Source organism: Bidens hawaiensis, unplaced genomic scaffold (genome assembly GCF_021521415.1).
Source record: "Bidens hawaiensis isolate Kalapana, Puna unplaced genomic scaffold, B.hawaiensis_p1.1 tig00010926_1, whole genome shotgun sequence".
Lineage (NCBI taxonomy): Eukaryota > Viridiplantae > Streptophyta > Magnoliopsida > Asterales > Asteraceae > Bidens > Bidens hawaiensis.
The window spans coordinates 453,890-478,307 of record NW_027491844.1 but is presented as its reverse complement, the minus strand read 5'-3'; the positions used below and the strand labels follow the sequence as shown (position 1 = coordinate 478,307).

Below are 24,418 nucleotides of genomic sequence, written 5' to 3'. Positions count from 1 at the left end.
TAACAAAAATTGCCAACATGTTGACTGTGAATTTTTTTTTCAACAGTCTCTACCCCTGCCCCCTATAAAATTTTGGTTAAGCCACTCGATTGACTCACATGAAAGGAAAAAAAAAACACTACTAATCATCACCGTGAGATACTCATCTTTGTGGTGAACATCATGTTTAACCGTATGTTTATGATTCTGATGAGGGTGTGCTTGGGGATTGATTTGTGGTGGCAGGTGTGGGGGAGAGTGGAGATGGCCTTAGGCTTGCTTGGTTTTGTTAAGTCATTGGAAATGAATTCGTGAAGAAGATATTATTAACTGGTATATAGTACCCGTGTGTTGCGCTGGGTTGTGTCAAGGTATGCGAAACAGAAAAAAAAAATCCACAGATGTTTTGACAAACATTATCATCTCAAATAACGCCTCTCGATGGAAGCCATTATACCGAAAAAAAAAATTACAAGCAAAAAAATAAAAGTCCAAGTACAAATACGTCAAGCATATTCTTATACATAGCAATTAAGTAATGAGTTTTAATATGATTATGGAAAATACTCCATTTACATAATCAGAAGACAGGAAAAGTCTCTCTGACTTCATATATTTTGGTGCTGGCAGATCGTCGAGGCATTTTGCACCTGGAGGAACCTAAATGCGTGTACAGTACATGAAAACGCCACAGTAGGTTAAAAAGTATGTGTATGCAAAAAAGTATGTGTATGATAAAAAGAAACAACTTAAGGATTGTTGACACACTTGAGCTTAGCGATGAGCAAATTCGGTGCTGGTACTGATTTGGTACCGATTCAGCAGTTGGTACCAAAGTTTTGAGTTTCGGTATCGGTACCGTACCAGTATTTAAGGTAAAGGTACTGATATTTTCCAAATTTTACCTTAAATACTGGTACCGAGACAAATATTTCAGTACCGGTACATTTAAATCTTCCATCAACAATCTTAATAATCATAAACTATCAAACACTGATCAAATCTGATTTAAGGTCATTGAATGCTATGCTAAATGCTAATCACCATAGTCAGATTCATACGCCTTATGATTGTTTGCCACTTTTTAAAAATAAAAGAAAATAAAACATTTGCAGCATCACCTGTGGTTATCCATTTCAAAGACAAAACTAATCAAAGTGACCCATAAATCACAAAAAAAAAAAAAAAAAAAAAAAAAAAAACACAATATTTGGAATTACAGTACAAAAGCCCAAAATTAGAATAAAAGGTTGAAAATCTATTAACAATAGGCCGGAAAGCCGCAGGCAATAGAATGATTCGTGAGGAGCCACCGAGTTACATCACCTAAGTGCCATCTGCCGAAGTGACAAACAAAGAGGACCAGAAAACACAAAAGCACCCACGGTTCACAAAAGCACACACGGCCAAAACAACCAACACCAAAACAATGAACTGCAACATATGAGCTCAAAAGTTGTGGCTGTAATGTCGTAAGTCGTAATGATCATTGCGCGCATATTTAACCCACATGTGTACACATAACCACCACATTTTATAGCCATTCGGTGGTAATCATGAATGCCATAGATATGAATCGTTAGCCAAAACTAAAATTAACTGCAAGTTCAGGCTCAGAATCAAGGAGGCAATATATTTGGTTGCTTGTGTGAAGCCATCTCAGTTGCCAATCTAAGACAATCATCATATCATTGCTGAACCTCAGTGGTATCGATGTAGCAGGCTCAAATACACATCATTAATTGCCTCGTAAATTCAAGTAACAAAGTTGTTAGCAATGGAGCCTCACGTGACCATGATAGACTCTTAACCTCAGCAATGCATCATAGGCTACAAATTTTCAAAGGTGAATAGATTGAAAAGTCGCAACCCAAGTCAAAGTCAATCCCCCCAGATTATTCAAGTTGCTACACTTGAATAATAATGAATTCATTCAAATTCACAACATGACTGCCTAGCACTCTATTCCAAAATATGGAACCCAAAAACAATCGTATTCGGAGAATGCACTACGGACACCGCTCTCAACCAATGATGACAACACCAAACTGCTTCATGCATGATATAAACTTTGAAATTCTATAAAATCAAAGAATGAAGAACATTATCTATGACTTTGCAAAGTTGCTATGAAGAGTCAATGCTATCGCTCTTTGAAAATTAAAATGTAAGAGTTACAGACCAAAGTATGACCTTATTCGTCACTACACAACAAAATCTGGTCGGGCTTTGGTGATAACAAAGCTTCATGTAGAATACTAAATCAAACCAAACTGTAGTGCTTTATTAAGAATGCAGGATACACTCCAACATGGGATTTTAAGTCATAAACCCTAACCACCGCCACCAAACAATCACTCCATCAGACTTTGGAGGATTGCATCAGAGAGAGAATTGACAAAGTAAAGCATGAGCCGAGTGATTGCATCAGGATGATTTAATCACCTCATGTGGCTTTGGAGGAAAGCTATTGGATGATGTGAGCGGCGGTGGAAAGCATGATTAATGAAGTAAGGCCTCCGATGATTAGCATAATTGTAAGGGGGAGGTTGAAATACAGAGTACAGCATCTTAAACATACTCTATATGCCCACTAAAACATGCAGTACAGGTAAGAAATGCATTAAGAAGTTGCAAATTAAATTTATGTATAATATAATTACTTTATACAAACTCTACAAATTTGTGACATTACAAACCCAAAAATGACAATTAAGTGGACACTAAGAGTGGGGGTTGATTAAAACTACTCACTCTAAGGCATCAATATCAATAGGATAGCATCACATCAAAACAAATAGGATGTGGTGTATCAAAATACTCAATAATTAACCAATAGGATGGAGTCATTTCAAATCAACCAAAACCATCCCAACTAAAATCCGTCTACTCCACCCGAGTACGTATACTCGCTCCAAACTACTTGGCCAAAGTGAGGTGGTTTTCCACGTACTCGGATGGGCCAAGTAAAATGCCCCTTCCACTCAAGGACTAGAGGTGAACAAAACCAATTTTTTTCCTAAACCAAGCTGGTTTGGTTACCTAGTGGTTTGGTTTATAAACCATTTTAGAAGCAAGAGAGGCCAACCTAGTCCAGATCGATTCGATCCGGTTTAGAACCGGTTTTAGCCGGTTTCAAATAAGTTTTCCTCAAACCAACTCAATTTTTGGTTGTTAAAAGAGGGAACCGATACCAAAACCGACGGTTTGGGTCGGTTCATGAACCAGTTTGGGTTAAACCTGCTACCGGTTCGGGTCGGTATGCCATGAACGGTCCCAAACCAGTTTTTTTTAACGCCTCTACTAAGGAGGCTACATCTACTTCTCTAACTATAAAAAAACAAACTCTATAAAGGAAAAATTGAACGTTAACCTCATGGGTTTCGTTTCTAACGTTGGTAAAAAAAACGAATCAGGACATTTTAAGAAATAGCATGTTCATGTGCTGGTATGCATACGATTAATGTTTGACCACAAGCACCACGTTAAAGGAAAGATGACAAACAAGACACGCTAATGAATTAAATCCAAAAGTTGCAAAAACCAAAATCATTTATCCCTCAACATTAGCACCAGAACATTGACCAGTTTTAATCGTGATTTAACTGAAACCACCCCCAATAGAAACAAACAAAACCAAAACCATGAATCAACATCATTATCTCATTTGCACAATTCCAGCAGTGATCAGCTTCTGAATCTTGTTCATCACAGAAGGATTCTTCATGTGATCCTGTGCAGCCTTCGGGTTCTCTTGAAGGTCTTTCAAAACCTGCTCAACAAGCAACAAGTGCATGTAATGTAAAAAACCAACATTTTACAAACAAGCTTTTACCAAAAGAACAACACAAAACAAAACATACTTGCGCCATAACAGGATCTGTAAGAATATTCTGAATTTCCGGATCTTGCATAGCCTTTGCCTGCAAACAAATAACGATTATAGGAATTAAGCACGCAACAACCCTTTCTGTAAGATAATTATTCAGATTGGTACTGCTAAATTTTCAATAATTAAGAAATGTACATTTAAACTAAAATTAACTTTTTAGTGCATACCTGTCTCTCTTTTAGCTCATCAGCTGTCAAGTCCCCACGGGTAGCTCGGTTAATCTGCTGAATGCAGCTGAAAATAACAAGAAATCAACTGATTGGTCAAAACAGGTTGAATTGGCAAAATTGGTCAAAACAAATAATTTTTATGTGGGTTGACCCAAAAACACTGGTGTCCAATTTTTAAAGCAGTTTTGTAAATAAATGAATTACATGCTACAAAGATAAAATTAATAATAAAAATCTTTGAAAATTAATTAACATTCTACAAAGATAAAATTAATAATAAAATCCTTAAATAATTGGCGCCATTAAATAATTATCTGTATCATCAACAATTAATAAATAAAACAGTTAATAATTGGCACCCCTAAAACACACACAAAAATATATAGGTTGTGACTATACCTCCTGACACCTTCAAGCAACTCGGGATTTTGAGGATCATGTTTTAATCCCTCCTGGTAGGTCTCTAAAGCTTTATCAAATTCTTTCATGAAAAACTGAATTGCACCTTTCCGGGTGTACCCTTTCGAGAATTTTGGATCAATCTCTATGCATTTCTCTGCATCTTTCAGACCTTCAGGCATCGCCCCAAGTTTTGTGTAGCTCGCAGCTCTATTACTGTATGCCTGTGAACAAACAAACACAATTTTCATTGAGTGATACTTCAAAACAACCATTTTTACGAATTGCAAAACTTTTATGTACTGTAAATAAGCTTCACCCTTTATGTGGGCACATAACCAACAAAGAACTATATCAAGATCCAAAAGTTATACCTTTGCATCTTTGGGATTTCTTCGCAAAGCTTCTGTGTAGTGCTTAATAGCCTCCGGGTATTTCTGGTCTTTGAAGCATTCATTTCCTGAAAGTCGATTGTAACTCAATCATCATGAACATCTAAAAGCAATATGAAAAAGTAAAATAGGTACACTACAAAAGCCAAGGATAACCAATAACCAAAGATGAGGCAAAGTAAGGTGTAGACTGTAGGGTAAAGTTTCAAAACGTATTCTGGACAAAACAGGTTGCTCAGCTGCAGTTGACCATAAAACACTTTCTGCCCGCTTTTTAAATATCATGTTTTAGTGACCGCTGCAATAACTATCTAATTTCTTATTTTTAAGAACTTAGGGGTTTAAACGAGCCAAGCCACTCATAAGCTTCTTGAGATCACATCGCTAAAAGCTAAAATCGAGCCTAGCCTAAACATGCTTGAGCCTAGAAATAAGCAAGCTCGACCCTCACTTATCGAGCTCCAGCGGGTTTGCTAGCCTGAACGAGCCTACTATCTATATAGACTTCTAAATAATATATATACTAAATATATATTTATATAATAAACTATTATAATACCCAAGCCCTACTAATAGCTTGCTATTAATGAGATTTTACAGGGTACGTCTGTTTGTTTGTTCACAATGATTGTTATAATATATAAAATTATGATAAAAACAACTATATCATATATATAGAAACTATCCATAAACTACTCACGAGCCACGCTAAAGCTTTAGAAGTAAAGCACGAAACAAGCTGAGCTCAAGCCAAGTGAAATCAGTCTCAACTCAGCTCATTAAGTTTGACTCATTCCCATTTTAGCTGTTTTTAAAGCAATCTGATCAAATATAGACAACTTAAAAATCAAACTAACCTTTTTCGCGCTCTTTTTCAGCAAGTTCAGGGTCATAATACTCTTGTTGCTCCAATTCCTTCTTTGCTCTCTCTGCATCATTGAGCTTTTTCAAGGTATCCGGATTGCGATGCTCAGTAAGAGCTTTCTGGAAAGTCTCAATTGCGGGTTCAAAGTCTTTCGAGGTTTTCGCCATTTTAACCAAAGCAGTGCCTTTTCTTGTTAAAGCTCTTGCAACCATCTTATAATCTGACCTGAGCTCTCTTCCTCTCTCTACAGCTTTTTCACAATCTTTAATGCATTCATCATACTGCAAATAACAGAAAAAAGGTTTGTATAACACTTGCAAACAACAATCATTCAATGCATATATCATTCTCAACCACAGATATACAACAACCTCAATAAGATATTGAACACTTAAAACAACCACTTGCATTTGATTCATCCATGTGTGTCTCAACTCTTAGGAACAGTAAATCCCCTGCAGCAATTAATTCATCCACAAACCCGACACCTGATTATGTCGTGACCGAAAAGATCAAGAAAAAGAATGCCAACAAAATTCTGATGGCCAAGAAGTCTCTTTTTCCCTATGCGGATATTGCTAGATATATTATATTATTATGTTTATATCTTTTAACTAATCGCCTACGTTAGATATGATATTTTGGCAATATTTATATCATATCAAGCATAGGGGATTAAAAATATAAACATAGTAATAATAACAGTATATTAAGCAATATCCACAAGAAAAAAAACAAACTTCTTGAAAATCAAAGTTCTGTATGTCGTCGTTCTTCCTGGATCTTTTCGGCAACGACAGCAGGTATTGGTTTGAGGATGAATCAACCGCAGCAAAGGATTTACTTTCTTCAAGAATTGAGACACAGATGAAGTAATGACATGTTAGGTAACAAAAAGTTACAGATCAAGAAATTATTCAATATCCAACCCCCACTTTAGTAAAAGATCATCAACGGAGAATAAGAATGATCAATCCTCACAATATAGACATTGTCATAACTTATATCATTTATGAATCTGTTGTACGAAACGACATGTTCCAGTTATGGAAATACCGTGCGTTCCAGCAAGTGAAAACACTCCTAACATCCCATCCTTGTTCATCCCAATAGATGGAAACTTTTTGGAGTGTGAATGACGTCAAATTGAAAGAAATGGATGAAATGCCAAATCTTGTTTATTAATGGCCTTACCCAGCGACATATTTCGCAAGTGGATTCATGCGAATATGCTAAATCAATTAACAAATCTACTTAATGGTGGAAAGAAAATGAGGAAGAATGGAAAAACCAAGTGCTTAAGTACATGTAATCGACTAATCTATGCGTAAGGTATGAAAGGGTCTATGTAAGGACTCGCTAAACAACTCACTTAGCTTATAGTCAAGCCTATAGAGCATCCTTCTAAAAAACCATAAATCACGACAGGTCGACAGCCATATAATTTCTAAAAAACCATAAATCACGACAGGTCGACAGCCATATAATTAATAATGTTAATAACTTAATTTAAGGTTTCTGCAATATAACCACATTCCAATCCTCTCCGTCATCTCCCCCAACCTTTGCCAGATGATTGTGCATCACCCTCCCCGATGTGACGCATCGGGCTTCTAACACATACTGCGTGATCAAATCACAGATGTTTTTTACAATTTGATAAACTACCGACATTAAGCTTTTATGAGATGAGAATAATAAGCACGTCAATAATATCCAAACATGTAAAAGCTGCCTCTGAACCACTATGGCATCAATCAGTCTCTTCACAAATATAGCCATGTCTCCAATATAACTTAAAAAACCGAGAAAGAAAAATATAAAAAGACAGCTAGCTTTGCGGACCTTCCTTTTCTTGGCCTATGACGATCAAGTACTATTCCGCTATTCCTAAGACAACTAAGCACATAGCCTACATTTGAACCGCTACGAGGATGTGAAAGTAAAAGCAAGCCACTTATAACCTTATGGCAATCATAATCAAACACAAACATTCACAAAATCGGAAGTTATGCACAAAAATAATATGCAAGCCCCCGATTTACCACTTTAAGACTACAAACTTAATGTTATGCTACAAATTAATTAACTTAATTACTAACTACTTCAATCGACACCCTATGTATCAAAGTCTCATTTTTCACATTCACAAAAGTCACACATACCTTCCCCATCTCCAAGTACACCGCAGCCCTATTCGTAAGAAACGAAATATCCCCATCATCCAACTCAATCGCCTTACTATAACGCTCTATCGCAGTCTCAAAATCCTTCTTTTTATAAGCAGCATTCCCCGCCTCCTTCTCCTTCTGCGCCCGCGCTTTCCTCTCCTTAACCTCCCTCTCCTCCTCCGAGACCTCCATCGGCTCCAGCTCAGGTTCCGGCTCCACCTCTCGCGTGTTTGTATTCGTGTTCTCGGCCACGGACTCCGTCTTAACAGGCGAATCCGGCATCTCCATATCATCACCAGGAGCATGAGCCTGCATCTTGACATTCAACAAGACACTAAGCGCCTGCATAATCCTCTGATCCTGCAAATACAAATTCAAATTGCTCGGGTTTCGTTGCAGATCCTTCATCATGTTAACAAAATCCGGCTGCTGCATGTACAGCCGCGTCGACGGGTCAGCCGTAAGCCTGGCCCACATATCCGGCCCAAACGCATCTCCAAACAAATTACCCGCCGGCGGCCCACGTGGCCTACCCGAACCCGAACCCGAAGCCGCCTGAGCCGCCGACTGAGCATCAGCCAGACCAGACTTCAACGTCTCGTTAGTGGGATCAACTTCCAAACCCTTATTATACGCCAACACGGCTTCATCGTACTGGCGCAAGCCGTGATGAGCCGCGCCGAGCCGAGAATAGCCTTTAGCCCAGTCGGGTTTGAGATCGACGGTCTTTTTGGCATCGGTTAAGGCTTCGGAGAATTGGTTTAAAGAGGCGTAAGCGGCTGAGCGGTTGGAGTATAAGACGTGGTTGGTGGGTGCGAGATTGATGGCGTCGGTGAAGTGGCGGATGGCGTCGGTGTAGTTGCCGGCGGAGAAAGCGGCGTTGCCCTTGGCTTTGGATTCGTCGGCCATATGGTACGGTGGTGCTGGTGTGTGATCTGATTGATATTAGTGGCGGAAGACTTGACTGATTGATTGTTTGAAGAGAGAGAGAGAGAGAGAGAGGTTAGGGTTTATAAGGGAGGATGAGAAAGCTTCTCGAGACTTCTGGCCAAGAAAAGAATATTGTTAATTAACTAATTAAAGTAGTTAAAAATTTTAATAAAGTTTTTTTTGTTAACGGTTAACGAATTCTTCAAGCTGGCTTCTGGCTAAATTTGCTTCTGGCTAAATTCGATGATATAGTTGTTTTTCAGCTCAGGAAAAACTCTCACTAACTTCAACGCTCGTGAACACTCGTCCGAAAGCATGACAGTGCGGTGAGATAAAACCCGTTTAGTTTAAGGATTTAGTTAGTGAACGCCAAATACTCGCTTACTCTTCATCATCATCCCGGTTATGCTGAAACTAAATGCTGAGGAAGGAATCGAAACTGGGTCATATAAAAGATCAAGTTTCTTCCTTTACCACTCCACCACTATCAAACTTGTATTTGTTTTAGTAAATAAATACATTACTATGTTGTATTTAATTAAATAAAGTTCTTACTTTTAAAGCTTATAATCGATTAGTACAGTTACAAAATTACAATAATCATCGTAGTATATGTCCCGCTGTATCAAATCGTTGTTAATCATGTTAGTCTACGATCAATTTCTCTTTTACTTTTGTTATTCGCATCTCTATTGATTAGTTATATGCGTGTTGCCTATGTCGATCAGTTCTTAAGAATTCAATGATTTAATATTGGTTTATTGTTCATGTCGATGTCCATTTTCTACAACCATCATTCGAGCGGTTGAGTAATATGCTGTAGCAACAAAAGGTTTTCGGGATGCAGAATTAGAGAATGTGGAATTTGATTCACTGAAGGTAATTTTTTTATTGTAAGTTAATGATTTTTTTTTTCTAATTCAATTTATCTACCCTGGATTTTTTTAGTTCTTATTTAGGTAAAGAAAATAATTTTAAAGCCATCTTCGTTAGTTAACTATGGTTTTTTTTTTTGTGTTGCTTGATTCTCCAACTTCATTCGCTTCTCCATGCCGCCCAAGATAGTCATATAGGCGGTGTTTTTAAAACCGGTTTATACCGGCCGGTTGAATCGGTAATACCGAGTTTTGCATACCAGGCTGGTTTTTTGTGCCCGGTATTTTTGAATGGTTTGCTAGAGCATCGAACCGGTGGTTTTTCCTAAAATACTGGTTTTAAGTCCAAAAGATTTTTGATATTTTGCGACCCATATTTTCTAAAAATTATTTTTAACCTAGCGATTAACATTGAAACGAGTAAACTTTTGGGGTACTTTTTGAAAATCGTGTGTTTTTTGTATTATATTTTTAAATTGATTTAACTTTTGGATTATATTTATAATGAAATCATATACTTTTTGATTATTTTAGAGTTAAAGTTGTATTTATATGAAATTACATGGTAAACTATTCAGCCGGAAGATTCAACCAGTTATACCATTTTTTAGTCCAATCTGATACGAGTAAATACCGATTTTAAAACATTACATATAGGGTTGCCACTAGGGTGTGAGCAAGATTATGTAACATTTGTATTTCCATGTTTAAGATACACATCAACAACCCTATTGTTCACATTCAAATAATTAGCAAGCTTCTAATGATCCGAATCACTATCTAAAACATGAATGCCAAAATCTAAATCTTGTTATGCCAATCCAATCCAACTATCCAACTATCTATCTATTATAATAAAAGACTACTTAATTTTGTCACTTGTCAATCTTATAGCCATCCTCATCTTTTTTCAACCTATTTAATATATGGTCCCTTATCTTTAAACCATTTCAATATATTAATTCAAGTTTCTTTTTATTATAGGTAAATCCTAACCGATTCATTCATTAACATTAATGGTGAAATAAAAAAATAAAAAAATTTCAACAATGAAGTTGTAGACTTGTTAGAATAAAATTTTCAAGTCACAGATAATTACAAATTAAAGAAAATAAAGGCGCATCATTGTCGAAGAATTTGGATTTGTATGGTAATAAACTACAAATTATTTTTAAACTTGGATTCGAGTAACAGTGTACAATATTTTATATAAGGTTAGTTTCAGATTTGGATTTAAAATTTTCCCATATGCATTTGAACTTAGTAAAATGTGCATTTTTTTAATTTTCTCTAAACATTTTGTATAAATATTACAAACATGGAGAATACCTATTACATAAATCTTGGTGTTTAGCTTTAATTAATTCATTGAAGTTGAATATTATAATTACAATCCATATGTATAACAATTTACTATATAAACTATATGTCATTTATTTATTTGACCTTTTATATAATATAAAGGGTTTTAGTAATAAGAAGATCAATATTTAGTTTTCAATATTTTCTTTCATAGCTTAGAACCAAATGCTTCAAAACATATATTTTATGACTGGATTCATACATTTAAATATATTTAATTTAGTATGCCTTATAAGACAAATTACTTAATTAAAAGTATTCAAATTCAAATTTTTAAACAAAAAAAATCAATTAAAATCCCATCCCACTATTTTCGGTTTCCAAAAGTCATTTAGGATATTGAAACCTAGATTCATAGAATATCGTTTTCGTTAGGTTTTTACATAATTTTCATATTATATTAACTTATTAATTCTATTTTTATACAAATACAACGAATTAGGGTTACGTTGGTGTTTTTGTTGATTAGTACATAATTAAAGTGCTTATTATTATGGTTTATATTCAAAATAATAAAGTTATACATAAAATTTTTTTAAAAAAATTACAGTTATAACACTTTTATTATTAAAATGTATTATAAAAATTTATTAAGATTCATACTTTAATTATAGTGTAACCTAATAGAGATATTTATTATTTTTATTTTTATTTTTCTTATTATTTGTAATTTAATCATGTTTCTCATTACATTTCAAGGATATTCCGTTTTTATATTAATTTAAAAATTAGTTAATTAGGTTAAAAGTCATTTATCATGCTTTCATAAAATCCAAAATCTTTGCTTCTTCTTCTTATTCTTTTTTCTCTATAAGTTGTTAAAATATATATATCGATTAATTAAGTATTTCAACAATTTTTCATAATATTAACTAATAACACGGGATTAGTATTCAAAATTTAAGCATTCCTTATCCAATACTTTGAACTATTATAAATAAGAATCACACATTCACTTTATGCAACTTTAAATCTTCTAATATTCTTCTAACTCAGAATAATCACTGTTATTTGAACAATGAACTTAATGTTATTATGTCTTTGTCATTTTCATACGAATTACATTCATATGAAATGAAACAAATCATTTTTTATATTTTAATTTTCGATTTTATATGTTGCTTGATTATACAACTTTTAATTGTAAAATATAAAATCAATTAAAAATTTGTTATACACACAATATTAACGACAACAAATTTATCATGATCAATCAATTTCAGATTATAAAGATTCCAAGGATGATTATATCATCAAAGTTTAGGTAATCTGGTTTTTGGATAAACATGAACAGATAATCTAAAATGACATCATATTAATTGTTTAAAAGGTATGATATTTTATGTGTATGAATATTTTTTGTTAGTTTCATGGATATATTTTTCATTATTTAAGGTTGGTTTGTACTTGAACGAACCTAATTTGTCACATGGACAACTATACGTGTCTACCTCAAGAGTTACAAGTAAACCTATATGTTATCTTATCAATTACAAGAACATATGGACTAAAGATTTTGATTTTTGATAAATAATGTATGCCCACCAATACAACAACAAATTAGTGTACAAGGAAGTTTTTTTACTTATTTGTAATAAATTTGTGTAACTTTATTTATTTAATTTTTACAATTTTAATGTAAATTGTAACTGTATTAATAATATATGATCATTTTGTTGACTGAATGTCACATAATGGCTAGAGTTTAAAATTTTTATCAATTACCCGTGTAATACACGGGCCTCAAACTAGTATACAAATAAAAGAAAATAATAAAGATGATGTGACAATCACACATTCATTCTTGGCCAATATTTATCTCATATTCTTCTAATCTCTCTTTTCATTCACCATGCATGTCCATTGGTCATGTTTTGACAAATGGGTTATAACTTTCCTTTTAATTATTTAATCTCTTATTTCATTCTACCTAGCTATCTATGGGTCATGGGTCAGGTTATAATTTCCTTTGTAATTCTCATGTCTCTCATCTTATTTATCATAGTTGCCCATGGGTCATGTGTCTAAACAATTTTAGCAAATGGGTTACAATTTCCATTCTAATTCTTTAATCTTTCATCTCATTCATCATAGCTATCCATTAATCATAGGTTATGGTTAGCACAATTTCAATATTGTATATAAAAAGATTTTTTTTAATTTGTAAATTTGAGATTCTAAACTTCTTATTGTTTATACTATATATTATTTATTTTTTACCTTTAATTTTGTTCATTTTTGGATTTCTTTCCAATTAGGACTGTTCAAAGGGTAAGACCCTACCCGGACCCTTTACCCTTTTAAGAAGAAATGTTACCATTTAAACAATAAAAGGGTCAGGTATAAATAAGGGTTTCATGGTCCAACCCTTTTCCCCTTTAAAGCAATAATTGCAACTCCCTTTATGCATTTACTAGTTGCATATCTCATATTGACTTTAATAAATGAATCCTAGAACAATCATACTTTTATTTAATAACACAGTAAACTCTAACTTCGAAAGTTTATCAACCATTTAAACCGATGCAAATAATATTCACATTCACAAATTACATATAGAGAACAATTCAGTGATTTTCATATATATATATATATATCCAATCAGTAGTATGGCCTTTTATTTTTATTTTTCTTGGTAGTTGGAAAATTTATGATGAATCATATATAAAATGCAAACCTCTCCTACATTTCAGATTAATCGTGAATCTGATGTATATCTATCTATAAACTAGTAAACAGGTCAAGGGTTTGAAAAAAGGTCAGACCCTTGAAACTTTTTTACCCTTTAAGGTGAAATTTAAATACCCTTTACCCAACCCATATTATATATTCGGGTCTAATTAAAGGTTTTATAAGTCGGGTAAAAGGGTTTCAAGGGTATGACCCTTATCTTGCTCACCCTATTTCCAATAACGAGCCTTTCTTATTTTTATTATTTGAAAAATCTCGTGTAATTCACAAGTTCAAAAGCTAGTTGGTATTGGGTAATAAGTAGCCCCTCCATCTACCTAACCTACCTTTTTCCTTATCAATTCAAACATGTGCACACCAAACTTTACAATTTCCAACAAATCAACGAAAGTTTTTTTTTTTGAAACGCTAATTTAATTTACAAAACCTGGTTAACTTAGCCCAAAGCAAGCCGAGAAAAGCAACGTCAATCAAAATACAAAACAATATACTGGTTACTTGTATATGTTGAAGTTACAAGTAAACAGGAGAGCTAGGTCTTATACTCAACCAAAGTTTTGCTTCAGCTTTTACTATCTCAAATTCTTTGACCTTCCAGATGACCAAACAATGACCAGATGTATCGTTTGAATTCTACTTCTTTTTTTCCTCATGTCCAAATTTAGTATGACAACCCAATAAGCTTCTTATTGATTCACATCCACCATCGGAGGCAAGTTCAGCCATAAGCACAATGGATTCCAAATATTAACAAACCATGGGCAGGTGACTGTTCACATACATATGGTCTGGAAATGAAGTGAAATAACCTCCCTAATGCATATTAAAATAAAAAATAAATAAACAAAAAAAAATTAAGGTGGGATACAATTATGCAATTTCTAGAATCAAAAGAACATTCAATCTCTAAGATCATCTCCAATAAGAGATTCTTGGATGTTTGTAGAAGAGAGAGAAGATGAAGTGGAAGAGAGATGATGATGGGGAGGAAAGAAGGTGGGATTAGATTCTTTCACAAGAACCTTTAAGAATATTTTTGTGAGGGGAAAATTATGAGAGAAGAAAATGTATTTTGGGTGGGCCATATGCCATTTGGCATACAAGAACAATCCTACAACCTTTTCTATGAAATTGAATCAGTAACTTAGAATTCACTATCATCAGATTCATCATGTTACTAACAAATATGAAACGGTAACATATTTTCTTCACATCGATTTGGGGATATGGAGCCAATTGAAGAATGATCGAATGAAACAATGTTCATACTAAATTTTTTAGCATGCTAACGGAGAGTGAATTCGGTGGTAGGGTAATAAGTTTAAAACAATTTCATGAAATGAGGGTAAATAAATTTGCCCTCACATCTATTATATGTGTGTGTATTAACTAGTTTTATCCCCCGTATTACAGGGTTGTTTTACACTATTCGTTTCTAGTATTTTTATATATTCTTTTATCTTAATTTTATTTATTGTAAGGAAATTAATAATATACTTATGATTTGATGATGAAAGGGTTTCACAAATAAATGAGATGTTATAGCCCGGTTTAAAAGATATGTGGGTTTGGTGAGACCCAGGGGCCCGCTTATTTTTTTTACTATAAAATTACTTCTTAATTATAAATAATATCTCTTTTTTTTTCAAAAAAAAAACTGCATATTTATTTTTGGTATATCCCTATTTTATAGGATTTTCGCATTAAATATTTGGTGAGATTAATTTTTAATTTAATAAGATGTTATACCATTTAAGGGCTATATGGGTTTGATGAGACCCAAACCCATGAATTCGGGTTAAATGCATGAGAGCCTCATTTACAAATAAAACAATCTAGTGTCTTGAGAGAACGTAAAAAACAACCAGAAAGCTTTTAAAGGTTTCTTTTATATATTTCTAAGATAATTGAGAAGTTAATTCCACTCATAGATTTCTATTGTTCTACTGTTGCCACTTTTTATGCATGGGTTACACCACTTGAAGCGTGTTCTTACTGCCAGCTCATTGTATTTCTTTTGCAACGTGTCTTCCACTTCTATCTTTCTAACATATCCACTTGCTTATACTTCACTTTACTTTTCCCACTTTCTTAATTCTCTCTCTCTCTCTCTCTCTCTCTCTCTTCAGTTCTTGGCTGCCGTGTCTTCTCTTCGACGACTCCATGGTTGCCATCTATATTATTGACGACGCCGGATCTATGGTTATGTATCTAGAGAGTGAAAGAGGGAGATAGAGAAAGAGGGGCGAAGGGTGTGCTTTAGAGAGAGAAGCAAAGAGACGAGAGTTGCCCCACCGTTGCCGACGGCTCCGACTGTCTATGGCAGTTGCGGAATGTGCGGCACCTGTTCAGTTTTTTCTTTTTGCACTCCTTCTCCTGTGACTCAATGGCCTCTGTGGATGATTACTAGCGGCAGTGAATCTGAGACTATATTGGGTTCTAGAGAGAGAAACAAGGAAACGATCGTTGCCTCTCCGTTGCCATAGACTTTGGTTCCTTATGGCGGCAGCGAAATGTGTGACGCCTTATGCTCTCCGTTTCTTCCTTTAAACAATTTTCTATGACCCGATGATGATAAGAATCTGACTGGGTGTTGCACAGCCGTTGCCGGCGGCTTTGGCCGTCTATGATGGCGGCTGCCATATGTGTATGTTGATGATTATAAGTTTTGTTAGGTTTTGTATTTTGGCTATGATATACTTTTGGAGATATCTGAGCCTCCTTAGCCACAATAAATCGATGATGAGCCTAGGTTCATTGGAGAGGTGATGGATTTCGTATACAATAATTTGTTTATGTTGATTTATATAATTTAATGATCATTGAGCGTCCTGTATTGATTGAGAAGTTCATGGTCACTCATAAACATCTATTGTTCCCATTTTTTTTATGCATGGCTTACAACCATATGAAGCGTGTTGCTGGAGGCTCCGACTATCTGTGGCGGGGTCGAAACATGCGGTGCCTTATGTTCTCGGTGTATTGCTTTGAGCCATTTGCGTTGACCCGATGATGAAGAGAATCCGCCATTACCGGCGGCTCGGCCGTCTATGGCAACAGCCGCCATCTTTCTATGTTGATGATAATAAGTTTTGTGTATTGGCTATGATGATAATTTTAAAGATATTTAAGCCTCTTTGGCCACGATAACTTGGTGATGATGAGATGACCATAAATTCGTCATAGAGTTGGTGAATTTCTTAAGCAATAACAATATCTGATTTCTTGCTTTACATGGTTCATTTTTGGTTTTAAAATTGATTTCAATTTCTAATACCTAGATTGTTACATTGGTTGAAATTTGTAACTGTGTTTGTGTTATTAAGATTTTATTCTAATAACCATTTGGAAGTAGAGGTGTTCAAAAAAAACCGGTTATAGAACCGGTTTGGTCGGTTTAACCGAAAACCGGTTAATAGAAAAACCGGTTATTAAAAAACCGGTTAGACCGGTTATTGAACCGCCGGTTAGTACTTCGGTTACTCATTCGTGGACAAAAACCGGTTATTGAACCGGTTAGTAAAAAAACCGGTTAAATTTAAAAACCGGTTATTAAAAAACCGGTTAACCTAAAAACCGGTTAACCGGTTAACGGTCAAAAACCGGTTAACCTTAACCGGTTTTTAGGTTAACCGGTTGACCGTTAACCGGTTAACCGGTTTTTAGGTTAACCGGTTTTTGACCGTTATAAAACGGCCATATGACCGTTTGGGTCCTTTTTTGCCCGTTTTTTCTTGATTTCTAGCCGTTTTTTTTAACATTTTACCCCCACAAACAACTATATATAGTTTAGGTTGGGTAGGTTAGCTCACACTCGATTATACAACTCTACTAGCTCTAAACGTTTATTTCATACGCGATTATTTTGTTATCTCACACTCAATTATATCACATTACCACTCCATACGCTCTTATTTCGTAGTCGTTTATTTCATACTCGTACTCGTTTATTTCATACTCGATTATACGCTCTTATTATCATGGCCTCCCAAAGTGCTGCTTCATCTGTCAACATGGGTGCCTCGAACACAGACATAACGGTCGTTCGGATCATCCCCACGAAACGAAACCAAGACGTGTGGCAACATTTCGACCTATGCGAACTGTCTAACGGTCGCCAAAAAGCTCGATGCAAGCACTGTTTGAAGTTCTATGCCAAAGATGCAAACTCCACTTTAAAAGCGCATATACAACAGCGCTTTTGCAAGGCCTTGAAGGACGAAGCGGGAAGTAGTTCGCAGCCGGAGATGACGAATCAAGGAGGGGTGTTTACGTACGACGTTGAAGCGGTACGTCAACAGTTTTCAAACTTTGTGATTCAACAAACACTTCCTTTCAACCACTTCGACAACCCTCATTCACGGAGATGATGCAAAACTATGTTCAACCACGCTATCAACACGTAAGTCGTTCGACCCTTAGAAGAGATTGTCTTAAAGCATGGAAAAAAGCTAAATCCGAACTAATTTCATATTTTTCAAACTTACAAACAGGTGTAAACTTAACAACGGATGTTTGGTCGGTACCTCATGGTTCGCCCGACTCATACATTTGTGTGACGGCTCATTGGGTTGACCCCGAGTCGTGGCAAATGATGAAACGAACCGTTGCGTTTCAATTGTTTGATTACCCGCACACGGGTAGAAATATTTTTCAAATCTTGGATAAAGTCATTCGACAATACAAAATTGAAGATAAAATCTTTTCAATTTCGTTTGATAACGCGTCCAACAATACGGCCGCGGTTGGCCATTTAAAATTAAAGTATAAACCTATTTGTGATGGAGCGTTTTTTCATAGCCGATGCATTGCACATATTATCAACTTGGCCGTGCAAGATGGGTTAAACGTGATCGAAACGCAAAGAAACAGTTTTAAAAGAATGTTACGAGATGTTTTTAGCAACAATAAAACATTTTCAAGATACAAAAAATTTTGTGTAGAAGCTAATTGTCAATGGTTGGGGCCAAATTGGGATTGTCCAACAAGATGAAACTCGACTTGTAATATGTTTGAGAAAGCCATCCAACAAAAAGAATCATTAATTGCGTTTCATCAAATTTTGTCAAGTAGGGGTAAATGTGCACCATATGATCCTAGAAACTGGTTATTGATTGAGATCGTTACGGAGGTCCTTCAAATTTTTAAATCTTGCACAACTAGTTTATCCGGGGTTTACTATCCAACAAGCCCCATTGCTTTACCAAAAATTGCTGTCATGTGCACAAAGTTGAGTGAACTTGATTGTAGGGGTGCACCTTATTTTGATATGGGTGTAAAAATGAAAGAAAAATTTAGAAAATATTTTCAACAACTACCCGCTGTTTTGACATGTGCTGCTGCGTTAAACCCTTGCATCAATGTTGGTGGTGTTGAAGCTTTAATAGAAAAAATTTGTGATGAGCTTGGGTTAAACGACGATCAAAACCCCTATTATAGCCAAACTTTAAAGAATGCTTTCAACACCACCTTGTCAAACATGTATGATGTCTACCTTACAAAATACGGGTCGTCTTCCCAAATTCATGACTCGTTAAGAGCTGTTGCCCAATCTCAATCCCAAACCGACCTTGAAATTGTACTACATGATTTGGGAAGACGCTGGTAAACGTCAAAGGGTAAACACCCCAAGCAGTGAACTTGGAAGGTATGGTGGTACCAACTTTGTGAAACACATGACTCCGGATGAATTTAGAAGTCTTGATTTGCTGGCTTGGTGGAGAGGTAAGGAGGATGAGTTTCCGATCCTCGCCGCCATGGCCAAAGATTTACTAACGGTCCAAGCTTCCACGGTAGCTTCGGAGTCTGCTTTTTCTGTTTCTGGCAGGGTTATATCGATTAGGAGGACTCGACTCACTGCACCAGCTATAGAGATGTCGATTTGCTACAAGGATTACTTGGACTCTTTAGATAGGGCACAACATCAACGCTCACTCGATGGGGAAATGGAGTATGAAGCGGGCTTGTATGAATACGAGGTCAATGAAGGACACACTCAACCAATGACCGATGAAGAAGCCGCGTACGACGATTACCTAAGAAATAGCTCGGGATCGGGTAGCGAAGAAAATTAGTTAAAGAAACAGCAAACATGGAGGCAAATCATGAGTAAGAAACAGCAAGTTGTTCATGTAATCGTGTCTAAGCATTCTTTTTCCTAATATGTGCTCTTATTTACTTGTTGATTTGAATTTTTCTAATTTAGTTAAAGAAACAGCAAACATGGAGGCAAATCATGAACAAACTGCGATTGGGAACAACAGGAGCATCTGCTAGTTCACGATTTAATGTTTGTATTTTTGAGTTAAATCATGAACAACAGTTCTTGGCAGAGATTTCTTCAGTGTTAATGATTTAATGTTTGTATTTTTGAGTTACGAATATGCGATAACGATTTAATGTTTGTATTTTTAATGTAAAAACTATAAATGAAAGTTATGTGTTTTTAATCTTTGGTTTGTTGAAAACACATTCACCAACACACACTCATACTCATCTTCCAAGCAAAGAACCCTAACAACGAAAGCAAAGAATGGCTTCGGTCAGTCCGTTTTGCCTTGTAGTTACCGGTTTGCCTTGTAGTTACCGGTTTGTTTATATTGTGAAAAAATAATGGTCTTCATTAAGTACAAAATATAAAAAACAAATATTCGTATTTGAAACAGCGAAATTTTAAAAAAAAAAAAAAAAAAAAAAACCGGTTAATAAAAAAAACCGGTTAATAAAAAAACCGGTTTATTAACCGGTTTCTAAACCGGTCCTAACCGGTTAGACCGGTTAGGGTTTTGACAGAAAAAACCGGTTATTAACCGGTCCGGTTATTAACCGAACCGGTTTTTTCCGGGCCAAAAAAAACCAGTCCGGTTAATAACCGAACCGGTTTTTTTAAAAAAACCGGTTTGTGCACCTCTATTTGGAAGCACAATGCCAACAAGAGCATCAGGGCTGCAGGTCTTGAACCAGCCGTGGTTGCATCCATTCCCACTATGAAATTTGACCGCTGAACCTTGGTTCCATAGAGGATGCTTTGTGAAAACAAATAAATATATTTGTTTAATAAAAATCAGGGTTTTGAAAGGGAAACGAAGTAGACCTGACTACGGTTACAGACTATTCATGTAGCCAAAATAGAACGAGATATGTGCAAGCGCTCGTCGCAACACACGAGGGGCAATATTCTAGTTTTACATGAATTGACTTAACAAAAAAACTAACAGAGATGTCTAAAAGATGAAAAGTGTAACAGATAGGCACGTAAAGAATGAATATGGTGTTTTATGAACATCTTACTAATATATTAAAGCAAGATGATTCTATCCACATGTCCTTATTCTAGCCTATCCACATAGGATTCTATGTAATCACATTTCCATATCAATAATTTCCACATATTCATAATTATTTTTAATCCACTAAATTAAAATAAGCATTCCAATTTAATTCAATTAATTCTGCAATTAAATCTATTTATTCAAATTAATGCAATTAACTCCATGATTAAGTCTATTTATTCCAATTAATAACCACCTTATCAATGATTTAATTTACTCTTGAGGAAAGAAGAAGAGCCGGTGAATGGTGATCAAACCGAATGTTCTTTAAGTTTTATTTATTTATTTATTAATAAATAATATGAAAAATGATATAAAAATATAGATATCTCTGAAAATTATTTATAAAAAACACTATAAATGAAAAAAGAAAAAAACGTTTTTTAGAACAATTAGGAACATTTAAAAATTAAAAAATTATTTACAAAGAGATTTTCAAAAACTTAATGTGATACAGTTTAAAGTTGGTATGTATTTGTAAACTCAGTTTTCAATTAATATTACAAAATCTTTTACTAATATGTGTTTTTTATTTTTTTTTCAGGTCTAATGGTTCATTTATGTTATATTATTTCTTATTTATTGCATTGTTTATTTATAAAGTATTTTCTTTTTATGTTATAGATATAGTTTAACATCTTTTGTAACATCTGAGGGTAAAAAACTTATGTCAAATATTTGTGTTGACTGAATGCGTAGTTTATATTTTATATTGTTTGTTGATATGTTTTCCACCCGTGTGTAGCACGGGCTATTATCCTAGTAAAGGAATAAAACTGCAACTGTTAATGAACACAAAAGATAATTAACGCAATTAATGAACATTAAAGATAATTAACGTAATTTTGCCATTTATTTTTTAGAAAAAAATGAAATATGTTAATGTTACTCATGCGAAGAGAATGGCTATAACATTATTATATATAACAATTACAAAGTTCGGTGTCGCATATTGCCCATTGGACCACATGGAGGCACCGTATTAGTCCCTGAATTTTGTTTTGATTTTTTTTTCCGGTACCGTGACGAACATAACGAAAACCCGAACAAATTCCCGTAGACTCGTAGTCTCAATGACCAGGACCGACAACACTCGGCTTTTAACAACACCCGATTTTACCAACTTACGCCATCCCATTGGTCCACTTCATTTTTTATATTTTTTTCGTTTTCTAGCCCTGCTACCCAAACGAAAATATCAGAAACTGACCAAACTCGTGTTGAGTTACCGACTCAATGCCCGAGATTGACAACTCCTGGGGTTTACCACCACCCTGACATCGAACATTTAATTTTTTATATGTTAATTTAACGAATTTATTTTTTGGGTTTTTACGCTCAGGTTTTGCCAACGATTTTTATACGTTAACGAGTGTAACCGGCAATGCCCGATTTGCGTCGACTCACCATCGTTATGCTCAATGCTAGGCTTTCACGTCATTTTGTTTTTTTTTTGTTTTACTTTCAGTAAAGTAATGAAAATCGACCGAATGCCTTTTTTATTGTTTTTTTGTTTTAGCTTCGGTATTGTAACAAACATGACGTAAACAGACCAAATTCGCGTAGACTTACCGTGTTTTGTTTTAATTCAGGTACCTTAAACGAGCGTAGTGAAAACCTATTTAATGCAATTTGTTTTTTTAGTTCAGTTACCATAACGAATGTGAAGGGAATCGGCCGAGTTTGCGTAGACTCACTGCCTCAACTTCCGATATCCACAACGCTCGGATCTTCCCAACGTCATGTCCAGATTTTATCGAATGACGACACCCAATTGATCCACCTCAAATTTTATATGTTTTTATTTTATTTTTGGTTTTTAGTTCCGTGATCATAATGCACTTAACCGAAACCGACCGAATTCACGTCGACTTATGCATCAGTGCCCGAGACCGACAATGCTTGGTTTTATCATCGCCCAGGATTTATCGACTTGCCCGGTGCAACACGCCGGTTAAAACACTAGTTTAATGCAAATTTGAAGTAAACTTTCGACATTTACCAGTTCTAAGGGCAGACGAGGTGGGCGCCCGACATGGCACTTTTTATAGGGGCAAAATTTTAAAAAAAAAATCCACACACACACACACATATATATATATATATATAATACCCGAACGCTTATAATCTCACTATTTTTATAATACCCAAACACTTTTTAGACCTTTTTTTAATTAATCAACGAATTATAGGCTCGTTAAAATTGATAAAAGACCCATTACTTTTAATTAATCAATAAAGTGAATAGGCGGGATAACGACAGGGTTGACTTCGAACACCAGCAGTCACGCTAGCATCTGCAGAATGGAGTTTTTCAAAATTATAGTTATTGAAATCTTATTCACGATCCACAATGCCAAAGAAATACTTAGCGGGTTGGTGATGACAGTTATCGAGAACTGCATATTAGAGAAGATCAACTACTATGAAAAGTTGATTCACTAAATTGCTATCAAGAATGCTATGAGAACTTCACAAATCATCGGTTAGCTATTAGCCTCTTCAATATGTCATAAACTCATTTTAATACCATTATTTTTGTTAATTGCTATGTTTATTGTCATAACTTTAATCGTTTTTTTAAAAAAATTGTTTATATTATTTAGTATGTTAAGGTTTAAGGGGCATATTTTTTCTGGCTCAGCCAGGACATGCGAATTCCCAGGGCCAGCCCTGACTTTCGAGTTTTAAAGGGTTGTAGTTGTTATTTATTATCAAATAAGTTTAATTAATAGTTATTTGGTATTTTCAAAGCCTTTATATGCATATTTTACTACTTATAATCTTATGTGTCCATATACCACTTGAATACACATGTATTAAACTCATATAAGTCTTATAATAGTGGTACGTTTGTGTCTAACTTTAATTTGCGACGATGATAATACTTATGGGTTTATGGTTGTTGATTATCATGATAATTCTTTGAAACTAGGATAGGGAGAAGACATAGGGCTCTAAAATCATGATAAACTAGTTTCTTTAAACGTACCCATTGCGACAGGAATTCGGTCATTATGTATTCGGTTTGTTACGGTATTAGTTTATGTCATATGATTGTTGAGTTGTTTGTGTAATTTTAAGACTGAATAACAAAAGTAGTCATTTATTTTTGTATGTTTTTTCAATGATTGGCACTTGGAAAACTTAATGAAAGAACTCATCCATTATGTTTAAAAACTCTATCACGTGATCTCCTTTGACCCTAGCCTGGTTAACTTTTCTTGTTAAATCTAGTCATGATGCGTAATGCACACGAGGGTAGATTAGTCTTTTTATCATGTTTATCTACTATAGTATTAAAGAAATTGAGTTTTTAGACAAATGGCATCTTATTATTGGTTCATCACTATTGTTTCTA

General features: G+C 34.8%; 1 protein-coding gene across 1 annotated transcript; it reads right to left on the bottom strand.

The window, feature by feature from the left end:
* Nucleotides 1–3,631: 3,631 nt before the first annotated feature.
* LOC143536781 (hsp70-Hsp90 organizing protein 2-like) lies at nt 3,632–8,785 on the bottom strand. Its single transcript, XM_077030698.1, has 7 exons — nt 7,863–8,785; nt 5,690–5,978; nt 4,815–4,900; nt 4,441–4,664; nt 4,039–4,105; nt 3,843–3,902; nt 3,632–3,751 (listed from the first exon to the last, which is right to left on the bottom strand). Exons 1-7 carry the CDS (start codon nt 8,775–8,777, stop codon nt 3,638–3,640), a joined length of 1,755 nt encoding a protein of 584 aa, XP_076886813.1. The 5' UTR covers nt 8,778–8,785; the 3' UTR covers nt 3,632–3,637.
* Nucleotides 8,786–24,418: the final 15,633 nt, after the last annotated feature.

Excerpts from the sequence above, each read along its gene's own strand:
- LOC143536781 (XM_077030698.1), bottom strand. The coding sequence starts at position 8,777 with ATGGCCGACGAATCCAAAGCCAAGGGCAACGCCGCTTTCTCCGCCGGC. Across the intron at positions 4,901-5,689 it reads TGAAAAAGAGCGCGAAAAAG|GAAATGAATGCTTCAAAGAC; the intron begins GTTAGTTTGATT and ends ATCGACTTTCAG. Across the intron at positions 3,903-4,038 it reads ATGAGCTAAAAGAGAGACAG|GCAAAGGCTATGCAAGATCC; the intron begins GTATGCACTAAA and ends ATTTGTTTGCAG.